This window comes from Electrona antarctica (assembly GCF_951216825.1).
Source record: "Electrona antarctica genome assembly, chromosome: 12".
Taxonomy (NCBI): Eukaryota; Metazoa; Chordata; class Actinopteri; order Myctophiformes; family Myctophidae; genus Electrona; species Electrona antarctica.
This window is the reverse complement of record NC_136793.1, coordinates 45,150,147-45,162,770: the sequence shown is the minus strand read 5'-3', so window position 1 is coordinate 45,162,770 and position 12,624 is coordinate 45,150,147. Positions and strand designations below refer to the sequence as shown.

At 43.0% G+C, this 12,624-nt stretch overlaps 1 protein-coding gene across 1 annotated transcript; it reads right to left on the bottom strand.

The window, feature by feature from the left end:
- Positions 1-168: 168 nt before the first annotated feature.
- On the bottom strand, positions 169-12,468 carry ptgesl (prostaglandin E synthase 2-like). The gene is made up of 7 exons (XM_079516430.1): positions 12,099-12,468; positions 9,030-9,221; positions 7,582-7,637; positions 6,494-6,646; positions 4,943-5,143; positions 3,361-3,478; positions 169-2,185 (listed from the first exon to the last, which is right to left on the bottom strand). Exons 1-7 carry the CDS (start codon positions 12,432-12,434, stop codon positions 2,057-2,059), a joined length of 1,185 nt encoding a protein of 394 aa, XP_079372556.1. The 5' UTR covers positions 12,435-12,468; the 3' UTR covers positions 169-2,056.
- Positions 12,469-12,624: the final 156 nt, after the last annotated feature.

Here is a 12,624-nt window from a genome sequence, read left to right as displayed (position 1 = left end):
ATTTTCAGATGGGGGTCGGCAGCCAAATACAGATAATCTTGGGGGTCCTTGACATGAAAAAGGTTGAGAACCACTGACAAACTGTCAGGATTTAGATTAGAAGACATTTGTAGAATCGTCCTCAGGTCTAAATGGGTTAAGGCTTTTAGCATCAATACACAAGACGAAAACGTTTGTCAACTTTATTTTAACTTAAGTACAGTATGCACACCAGTGTGGCGAAATTGGTCTAGCATTGACGGTATGTACAGTATATCGGGGACATTCCAACGTCCCAATTTATGAATCCTATTATCCAGCATAATTATGATTTATGAATAGACCATCCATCAGCAAATAAATAAGAATGAGATTAACCCTCGACGTCACAGTAACTATGTTATAAACCAAAGCAACTGGACTTAACATTTACAATTTCAGACTTCAAGCTGTCAGTTTTATCTGGGAAAAAAATATTTGCAAAATAAAGTTTAATTGATTCATTAAGCACATCTTCAAAAATATCAGAATTAAGACGCAATGCGTTTAAACCTTCCTCGGGCACTGAAACATTTTGTTCCTCCGCGCGAGTCTTCTTGCGACCATAGGTCGCGGATTACTACGAAAAAAAACCTGTCGATCCGTCACTCACGCCACCATATATGGCCGTCAGTCCGTTACGCCTCGTGACATGTCACGCCACCATATGGTCAACGCTCCATATTATGGGAGCTCACGACACTGACCTCATCAAACCCTGGATAGCCATACAAGGAGAAGACTGGATCATCACCTAGATCTGCATATATGGAGCCGGCCAGCAACTCTACATCTGACCTCAAACCCGGAAGAGCTCCAGTCGATATATGGAGCTGACCTGTTCCGACATTCCATATGTTGATCCTTCCCCACCCGTCCCTCTACGATGTCTCCCTTTTGACTGATACCTGTGCCCGTCCATTTAACCCCTTTTGGTGTTAGCTAATGCTTTAGCTGCAGAGTGGCGCGCTACGAGCTTGTAGGTCTGCTATTTTTGAAAAATCTTAGAACAACTGACAGAAACATAGCTTTTTCAGAAAACTGTCAGGATGTAGAAGACATTTATAGAATCTGATCTCGGGTCAAAATGGGTTAAACTAGACTGGTTCACCCCAAAGTTATTAGTGCATCTACCTCCAGACAGAGGTGCAGTAATGTCTAAAATGCAACTTAAATTAGAAACACCAAAGGAAAGGGTGAATGTACCGACATGAAGCATTGCTGAACACGTGAAAATAATGTTTATACGGTAAACAACATTCCGTCTACCATACATCTGCATAGGAACCCTGTTCACAGTGAAGTCAGACATTCTGAACATCTCGTTCTAAATCTAGGGCGATTTCACTATTTCAGAGGTGCAATACAATGGACAGAATCCGCAGCACATCTTGAAGGATGTGGTTAAACGACCACTTATGCCCTGCCCTATATATGAAAATAGCTCATCTACAAGCTCAACTAAGAAGTGCCATTTCCAGCTTTGTTTTCGCCTATGACGACATGCCCAAAATAGGGTTGAAAGCGGTTAATTAGCCTACAAAAAAAAGAAATCACACCCATGTGGGTTTGTACGTGGGGAGGGCTGTGGACGGGGTGGTGACGGTCTGTGTATTTTGTGAAAAAGTTGAAAATAAAAACAAAATATTCAAAAACCCCACTTTGGGAACCACTGAACTAGCACATCTGCAACTGTTGTTGTTGGTGGTGGTCTCTCCCTCTTCGGTGGGACACCCCTTGGTATCGACTGGTCGGCAATGTCCAGGAGATAAACAGACACACACAAGATTGTAGCTTCAATATATATATATAAAAGCCACGCTTCGGAAGTGCAGGATAATATTTTCGCGCCGTTTGTTACGTTTTCAGTTATTCCCATCATTTACAAAACAACAGGCATTCCTCTATATAGCATCTCTTTATAATGAATCCCATTGGTGTGGCGTTTCTTGTGTGCGATTAGAGTCCTTTTCCAAGCTGCTGCTGCCGCCCCGTACTCGTCTCTCCTTTTGTCCCGTGTGTGTGTTTTTTTTTTACTTCAGCACCTCCCCTCGTGGTCCTGCGCTGCTTTCTCCATGCGCCGGTACCAGAGTTTCACCTTGGTGTTCTGCATCATGTCATCGAACGCCTGCAAGCCCTCCATCACTCTCAGGATCCCGTAGACTGCCTACGAACGGAGAGAAGTTTTTTTTAATAATTTGTATCCCACGATTTTGCAACCCTTTTTTTTTTTTCACCCAGGGGCTGCGGACTGGCTTCATGCTTCCTTCTATGCATGAGGAGTCCAAGCTGCTTCTTTTCACCTGACAGGGGGGCCGGGGGGATTTCCCCGGCCGGACGTAGCACGTGGAAGGAACACGTTATTCTGACCGAACCCGATTGTGCCACCGTGCCCCGTGGAGAGAAGATTTTAACATCCCGTCCAACTATTTACACTTTTTTAAAGCTAATGGCACCTTACCCCTAAACTTTAGTTAAACTATCCGATCTACATCATTTTCAAAATGATAAAAAAAAGGCAAACCATTTTAGGGATAAGGGGTGGCGCAAAACAGCGCCAATGAGTTTTTTTGTGATTTTGCTTCGAGTGCTGGTTTACAAAAGCGCCGTTTAGCATGAATTTGAAAGATCACCAAACTGTAACACAACATTTAAACGTCAGAAACACAATTTAGGAATTCAAATCAATGCCTGGACACACAACTTGGCTTTACTCTATACTTAAAATCAATGCCTGGACACACAACTTGGCTTTACTCGAGCAACTCTTAAATGCTGCCAGCCTAGACATGGAGGAAAACGTCCCTCACCAGCAGTGAAGATGTTCGTCGACTACCTTTTTTCACTGATGAAAACTGAATCATGGAAACGAAATGAAAACTAAGCTACGATGACTAAAACCAAGACTAAATATACCAACAATTTTGTCAACAAATAAAAACCAGACTAAAATGTTAGGGCGGGACTAGTGGACAAGAGATCCAGTACAAGTCATTTTACACTTGGTTGCATGCTGAACATAGCCGATCTACAAAGCTCACAATAAGCAGATCTACAAGCTCACAACGCGTCGCAGCGCGACGCGTTGTGAGCTTGTAGATCTGCTATTTTCAGCAAGTGTAAAATTAGGCCTTTCGACGGCATCAAGGCCTGACAAAATACATTTTAGTCGACTAAATCAACTGTAGATTTAGTAGACTAAAATCTCACAATATTTAGTCGACTAAAACACCAAAACATTCCGGGTGACTAAAATGTGACTAAAACTAAAATGAAAACTATATGACTAACACTAAAATCTAAATGTGCTGCCAAAAAAAAAAGAAACAAAACACTGCTCACCAGGTCTGCTAGGTTTGGCTTCTCTCCGCCCATGAACTTCCTCTTCTTGCCGATGGCTGCGACCCAGTCATTGACGGCCTTGTAGAGGTCCTGTCTCACATCGTCCTGCAGGTTGTATCTGGACAATAAAAACAAAGCAACGATGTGTTAAAGGCGTAGTGAAACGGAAATGGTGGACATTTTATTTTGAAGTTTCAGACGGTCTCAAGTTGAAACACCGCTGATGAAGTTTCTGAACCAATCAGAGCGTCGCATCCCTTCAGGCGATGGGACGGTAGCTAGGGAATGTTGCTATGCTATACGCAGCAGCGTGGTGTGTGTTTGTTTACAAATCAAATAGACAGCCAGCTGTACCAGTTTACTGTTATGTGGCTTATTTCTACCCTATAATGTTTTCAGATACATATTTTAGCGTGATGATTAAGTTGAAACAGAGTAATACACTGTCTGGATGTTATCTGGAATGGGAATAAAAACGGAGGATTTCTGTAATCAATAGCAGCTGTGCTGCACGGATGCGCACATATTGGAGAGGATACGGGTGAGCTTCATTTTTATTGGCTTTTATCGATGTTGGCCTCGACACGTCATCACGCAGCACGTTTTCGTTTTCAGGAAGTAATAAAAAATATATTTTTATGGACTTTTGATACAAAAATGAGAATTTTGGCATCCATTGTTAGGTATGCTCATATGAAGACCACGGAGATGGTCTAAAAGTGTGAAAAACGTATTTTTCATTTCACTACACCTTTAAAACTACACAGAACCGAGAAAGAACCCCCCCCCCCCCAACATCAGGCATTGAAAAGGACCACTTCACCACTTTTCAACCTATCTTCATATAATAGGTCCTCACTAATAATCATGGAAAAAAAAGGCGCAATTTTTTTTTGTGTTTGTGTCTCATAGGAGGGCCGTGGGCAGTTCAGAAACCCGTCCACCAGTGACATCATCGATGGGGAATACAAGCCAATAGAAACTTCAGGCTTTTTCTAGTCCTGAAATGTTGCAATCCGAAAATGGAAGCCATCGTTCTCACGATAATGAAAATCTAAACATTTTTGTAAAAAAAAAATCTTGTTTAAAAAGAAATCTGCCTAATGATGATGTCACTGGAGGACGCTTTCTGAACTGCCCACAGCCCTCCTATGAGACACAGACTGAGTAGGAAAAGATTGTGCCATTTTATCATGATTATTAGGGAGGACCTATTATATGAAGATAGGTTGAAAAGTGGTGAAGTGGTCCTTTAAGGCTAATAGCACGAATCACAGTATCCCCGGACAGAATTAACACAACTTTAATGTGTTCAGTAGATCCCGTGATCTTTTGTGACCAAATGTAATTTCTTGGAGTCTCAAGATTAGTAAATAATAAAAAGAAATAAATCGCTATAACATTTAGTAAAAAAAACACATATTTAGCCCCATGTTCGAATGCCCCCGCCCCCCCCCCCCCCCCCTCTGTCAAAAATAGCAGCAAGAAAGCAGCAAAGGAGAAAAAAAAACTAACACTCATCTTTTACAACATGAACCTTGGTTGAAAAAAACAACTAAGGGGAGTTTTGTTTGTTACTCACTTATTTTTCAGCCTTTTGGAGATGATGAACATGGCTGCAGCGCCAACATATTTGGCAAAGAAGCCTTCAAAAGTGCTAAACTTGCCCTCGCGGACAATGTAGTCAAAGGAGGCCAGGGCCTCGTCCGTGGTCCGATACACGTTGGGAGATATGAGGTGCACCAGCCAGTCGTCTGCCCATTGGCGCCATTTCATTTCCTCTCTTTAAAAAAACGGGCAGAAAGGTTGAGCGATTAGTTACAATGAGGCACAACACAGAAAACATTTGTACATTTAACCCATTTTGGCCTGACGTCGAAAAAAAGTATTCTAAATCCTGACAGTTTTCTGAAATACCTAATGTTTTTTATATCAGTGGTGCTCAATATTTCATGTCAAGGACCCCGAAAATGATATGCAAGTGGCCGCCGACCCCCCCCCCCCCCATCCATTTTTTTTTATGGGGGCGCTAGCCCCCTTCTATAAACGGCTTTTGTCCCCACACGTCTCGAGATGTTGCCATTGTCCGCTAAATGTTGTCCCCAAAGGGCAACCAGACTATAGTACTTGTAACACTTTATTATTATTCCATAGGAGTAACCTTTTTTTTTACGCACTACTCCTCCCACAGTTTTGGCAGCACGCACTTGAGCCATATCTCAAATTGACCGGCTTCATCGGGAATGGTGTGCTTGTATTTTGTTAAGAGAAATGTTCTATAGTTTAATTGATATGAATTTATTAGTGAATTAAATTTCCCCATTGACATGAATGGGAAAATGCAAAAATTTCCCTGGCTTCCTTGGGTCATGACGCATCTCCCCATATAGGCCACTCCCATTTGCGTCACGATAGAATTTTCTCCAAAACACATTTTTTGCTCCTCCTCCTACAGATTGTCCAAATCTCACAAAAATTGGTACACATGATCTCTGGACCTTTCCGATGAAAACACCACAGGCGGAATTTTGATAGTGCGTATCGTTCGGCCGTAATCGGCTTCCGAAGTTAGTGGGAGGGGCATATTTTACAAAAACGCCACAAATCCCGAACCAAACGTCCAATCAGGACGCAAAATCAAGGGCAAAATATGACTCCTAACGTTGTAGAAGTGGGACTCATTCTAAAAGACCATCCCTGCATCCCGGGACTCATTACATTGAAAAGCTATTTACATCACTGCATGAGATGATGCATGATGTATGATAAGAGCGCCCCTGCTACTGCTAGTGGGAGGCAAATACAGATAATTCTGGGGTATCCTTGACATGAAAAAGGTTGAGCACCACTGACACAGAAACATAGGTTTCTTGTAAGTCTGCTATTTTAAAAAAAATCTTTGCTTCTGGGGGGGGGGGGGGGGGGGGGGGGGGTCCCTGGAACAACATATTTTCAGATGGGGGTCGGCAGCATATTACATATAATTTCCTAAAGTGTCCTTGACATGAAATATTGAGAACCACTATCAATATAGAAACATGAGGTTTTTCAGGGGGGGAAAAAAAAGGGCATTTTAAAAAGACTTTTTTTTGTAATGTCGACGTCAGGCCTAAATGGTTTTAAGTCCACATACTTCTGAGAGCCTTTTTCTGGGTACAGCTGCAGGGTCTCCTCCTGGTCCAGCATCAACCAGTACTTGTTGTTGTACTCGGTCACTTCCTTCCCCCGGTCATTGACCGCCTTCATCTCTGGGTAGCAGCGAAGAACCTCACCGACCGCTTTCTCCCTGGAGAGACAGTGTTGTTTTTGGCAGCACATTTTCATTTTTGTTTTTTAGTCATACAGTTTGGTGCCACCGATATTGTCCCTTATCATTTGACCCATTTAAAAAATCCTTCTAAATCCTCCAGTTTTCTGAAATAAATATTTTCACGATTTTTAAAAAATAGCAGACCTACAAGCTCGTAGCGCGCCACTCGGTGGCGCGCTATGAGCTTGTAGATCTGCTATTTTTCAATAGCTAAATTATAACATAATGTTTAACACCAAAAGGGGTTCCCGCCCAAAATGGGTTAACTGTCCTTTTGCGCAGATCACGCAAACCTCAGCAAAAAGAAAAGGACAATATCGATGGCCTCCAACTGTAGTCTCTTGAATAGTTTTCATTTAGCTTTAGACACATTTTAGTCACCTGGAATGTCTTAGTGTTGAGTCTCGTTTTAGTCGACTAAATGTCATAGGATTTTAGTCGACTAAATCTACAGCTGATTTAGTCGGCTAAAATGTGCTTGATGCCTTGATGCCGTCGTAATGACTGTTTTTTACACTTGCTGAAAATAGCCGATCTACAAGCTCACGACGCGTTCTACTGGATCTCATGTCCACTAGTCCCTTCCTCACATTTTAGTCTAGTTTTTATTTGTTGACGAAATTGTCAGTATATTTAGTCTTAGTCATTCATTTAGTTTCCGTCAGTGAAAAAAAGGTAGTCGACGAACATTTTGTCGTCTTGGTTTTAGTCGACGAAATCAACACTGCCGGAGACAAATCGTGGGCCGAAATAAAAAAGGCAATTATTACATTCTGTTCAGCGACGTGATTACTGGTATTAAATATTGGCATGACATTTTACAATAAAAGCTGTAGAATACGATGACCGCAGGGCTAGATTCACAAGAGGATAAAGTAATCATTTAAAAAAAGGGGGATGCTGTGACTTACTTGCTGACTAAGAAGGTCTTCAAAGAGCTGATGATAACCGATGAGTCATTCAGTTGCTGGTAAATGGAAAAGAGAGCGGATGTCATCAGACAGACGGTATAGTACTAAAGTATAACAACGAGTGTTTTAGTCGAAGCTGTATGAGGTTGTACAGCAGGCTTGGGCTATATATGCAATTCTGTGATTAACAGTCTGTACGATACAGAAATATGTAGAAATATGGGCTCCATGAGGCGCATACTATATCTCCGCCAGGACGGGTGGCCTACCCAGAGCTGTATCAAGTAATTTTTCACCCCTTTGGTCAGAATGGAAAGCATGGTGCGCTCTTAAAAAAAAGAAAAAGAAAAGAGAATGTATGTGGAGTTGATTGGATGTTGCACTCATATCACGATGACGTGGCTTTTTATAATTCTTCAAGTTGCTGGTATAGTACCACCATGAGGCAGATGTATTTATTGTATAGAGCGTCACAGTCCCGCCCCCTACCATGGACCAGGAAATGAATCCCAATGCATTTTTCCCATAGACATTTCTTAAAGTATTTATTTAAAGACGGTTACGCCGCGGACAAAGCCAACTCGAGTCGTGACAACTCATGACAACACAAACAATATTTTGGACCAAACAAATAATTACAAAGAAGAAAAACAACAAAAAAAGTGTTGTAACCTGCCGTTTTTTTCTTCTTTCTAATTATTTGTTCGGCCCAAAAAATGTTGTTTGTTGTCATGATTTGTCACGACTCGAGTTGGCTTTGTCCTCGGCGTAAACGTCTTTAAATAAATACTTTCTGAAATGTCTATGAGGAAAATGAACAGAGAATCATTTCCTGGTCCAGGGTAGGGGTGCGGGACTGCGACTCTCTATTGGGGTGGAGTGACTTCCTTGAAAACATGGATCAGTCTAGAGTGATTCAAAGGAGTAATTTCACCCCAAAAAAAAGGACTTATTATATCAATCGCACACCCCATGAAGCCTTGAAGTCATGGAGATGTTTTCAGGGGTTTTTATTTTTGGTCACATTCCTAAGCCAATAACTCCATGACCGGGTCATCGGTCAGTAGCAGACTCCATTGAGTTCAGTCTCCTACTCTGCAAATTCCACAATGTCATCCTTCATGTTGTATGCAAACTCGGATAGCAGTCACAGGAACAAAGTCATAGTGTGAGGAGGACTAACCTCAAATCATGTTAATCATATCTAATCTATTTACACTAATGGCTTTTACCATGCAACCTAGCATAAAACTGGATCCCTTGTCCCTCCCTAACATTTTAGTCTCGTTTTTATTTGTTGACGAAATTGTCAATATATTTAGCCTTTAGTTTTAGCCATCATAGATTTGTTTTTTATTTAGTTGTGTAGTCACAGTCAGTGGGGGGGAAAGAAAAAGCTTTAGTCGACGAAAACGACACCGACTGGAAGAAGCCCCCCTATAGCTTACCAGTTCACCATCGACCATCAGGATGGGCACCTTTCTGTAGGTGGACCACTTGATCTCCTTCCTCATCACGGGGTTCACCTCCACGATCTCGTAGGCCAGCCCGTGGTAGTCCATGAAGGCTCGCACCTTGCTGCAGAACGGACACGTCTTGTACTGGTACAGAGTCAGCTTCAGTCCGCCAGCAGCAGGAGCCTGGAATAATACAGAAAAGATATACCGTGTAATACCGCCAGTGTTGATTTTGGCAGCCGCTTTAGATTTTTTTGTGTCATTTAGTCTCTTGGATAGTTTTCACTTTAGTTTACTTCCACATTTTAAGTCACCTGGAATGTTTTAGCGTTAGTCTCGTTTTAGTCGACTAAATCTACAGTTGATTTGGTCGACTAAAATGTATTTTGGCGGGCCTTGATGCCGTCGTAATGACTGTTTTTACACTTGCTGAAAATAGCCGATCTACAAGCCCACAAGCTTGTAGATGTGCTATTTTCAGCATGCAACTAATTGTAAAATGACATACTGGATCTCTTGTCCACTAGTCCCTTCCTAAGATTTTAGTCTAGTTTTTATTTGTTGACAAAATTGTCAGTAGGCTACATTTAGTTTTAGTCATCATAGCTTAGGGGGGGGGGGGGGGGGGGGGGGGGACGCCCCCAGGTCCTTCAGGGGTCCTTGAGGGGAGTTCCAGGGGGTCCCCATAGCTAAATGATAGTTTGGGACCAAATGGACCCTTTATGGGTCTGTAACTCTGAAGAGTGTTCGGGCATTTCACATTAGGAGTAAGAGCACCATTGTTGCACTGAATGATCGTTATAGACCTGGAAATTGGGTTAAAAAAAAGTTTTGGAAATTCATCTTATCTAACTATAAATAAATGCACCAAGTCTCTGTGTGTACGTGTTACACGTACGTACGGCTGTAACCCACGTAACTCGAGAACCGTCCGCCCCACTGACTCGACACACGCATTCCACACCCCCACCGGGAGTGCAGTGCCCGGCGTCGAGTCCGTCGGATAGCCGGTTGTCCAGAACCAGCACAAAAGCCTCTCTGCCCGGCCCTGCCTGGACCTGATCACCCATCTCCATATATGGAGCTGGCCTGTTCTGACATCACAATGATTGTTCTGACATCTGCATAGACTCCATATTTGGGCATGCCCGTCAAAGAACATGTAGGGGCATAAAAGGGACACAGATAAAACTAGAACTGCACTCTGTCGAGTGCCTACTAACGCGTTGCACACAAGTAGGCCATAAATGGCCTACTAGTGCGCAAGCAGAGCACGCAAGTAGTGTCGACTGTCAACTGGCTGTCAATGGTGACGTAATTACGATATGTTTCAACTTTCAATATTGATTGGGTAACAGGTAACGTATGCATGTAAACATGTATTTAAATTGAAAGTACTATACTGTGGTCGACTGGCTTTTTTATGTTGTCTTGTTATGTCTTGGTTGGTATCAAGGTCCAGTATATATACCTCCCAACACGACCACAATACTTGCGCGCTCTCCTTGCCGCTACGGACTATCAAATGCCTCTCTGTAAAACATTGGAATTAAATGCTAAGTCAGGTTCTGTCACAGAGTCGCTGCTGAAGACAGTGTCGATCAACACGCTTTGACATCAAGCATGCATCCGACCGAGCGAGACAAAGGAAAATAAAAACGAAACTTGGGAGTTAAAAAGAACACAGAACTGGCTGACTGAAATATTTAGTTTAGTGGACGCCAGCTCAACTTGGATCGTAGTTTTATGGGTTTTTGTAGCAGCTACAAATGTATGGTGTCTCTTTGCATCTTCATTTTGCTGCCTGGGCTGGCTTGAAAATCATTCATTGAAAAATGAATGGTACTAGTCTAGTTGTGTAGCTGCCAGCAGTGTGTGAAGTGAACACGGCATAAAGTACTGTACGATACACATACAGCAACAAGGTATGCAAAAAGCAAACAAGAAAAGAATGTCATCGAGTTATGCGCATTCTTTGTTGTTATTACAGATTTGTACACAAGCCCCAAAACCACACCACTGATTCGCCTAGCCGCAATTTGCAACTCTAGATTTTTTTATAATGGGATGAATCTAGAGTTGCAATACCCTCCATTGACTCCCCACTCATCATTTTGCGTTTGCGATCTGCTTGTCTTAAACGACGTTAAACTCACCACCATTGCAGCTGTAGTCCAAGCTTGAATTATTCTCTTTCAATCTGCCGAGCTTGTTTTTCATAAAAATCCCCCGTAGACATGTTATGAGCTACTTTCTGTCAAGAAGAAGAAATGTTGGAGTTTGGAAGCGCTCGTTTGTATTAAGGGGTCGCGCTGCTGCCTCCTGCATTATGTGCAAATGCGAAACAGATGCATGCAGGGACGTTCAGTGACTTACGACGAGCGCTTCCAAACTCCAACATTTCTTCTTCTTGACAGAAAGTAGCTCATAACATGTCTACGGGGGATTTTTATGAAAAACAAGCTTGGCAGATTGAAAGAGAATAATTCAAGCTTGGACTACATCTGCAATGTTGGTGAGTTTAACGTCGTTTAAGACAAGCAGATCGCAAACGCAAAATGATGAGTGGGGAGTCAATGGAGGGTATTGCAACTCTAGATTCATCCAATTATAAACAAATCTAGAGTTGCAAATTGCGGCTACACAAGCCCCAAAACCACACCACTGATTTGCCATGCAACCATTATCCCCCACCCCACCAATCCAATGGCAGACGCAAGGTGCATTGGTTGCCCTTAAAACTGTTTTGTTGCTTCAATGCAAGGATCAGTTGCGATTATATAGTTGCATTGGGCTTCAGTCAGAGTTAACACTGCGGACTTTACTGTGGGCACTTGACACATGGGCATTTTGTTAAATCGATTCACCACTGTAGGTCAACTGGTTTTGTAGGACAAGTGGTTTTAGGTCAGCTTCTGCACTATAGTTCTGCACAGCCACAGATGTTTCAGTAAGCAATATTTTAGGTCACGATGATGCAGCATATTATATATGATACAAACGCAACACATTCGACGCAACAATATATTATTACTGGTATTTTTTTTATTTATTTTTTACCGTGGCTTCCTCTTCGGCGAGGTGCTGCTGCTGCTGTTCAACGGAAAACTTAATTGTCTGATACAAGCCTATCCCACCGCCCAGGAGGAACGCACAGCCGAGGACCCTGCTGCCGCTTCCCCGCAGCAGAGCCGCCGCCGGTCCGGGGGCTCCTCCGCCGCCGCCGGTGGTGAACAGCCTGGATCGGAACCCTCCGGCCCCGGGACCCCCGGTACCGTACGCCCTCCTGGAGCCATGCAGAGACCGGCGGGCTGCCAGGGAGGAGGACGACGGACACTCCAGAACGTGCTTTAATAAGCCGACCTTACTGAGAGCTCTGGCACAGGCGGCCGCCATCTTGGGTTTTTACATAAAACTCCCAGAGTGCTCCGCGGTGACTCCTCCTCCCCTCTATTGGCTGGCTCCTCCACCAACACGTGACGCACGTGCGACACGTTCAAGAGCAGCTCTGGTTCCTTTTCAGGCCGTGACCCCCCCCAAATAATCATATTTGAACTGGGGACCCCCCCTCACCAAAAAAACAAAA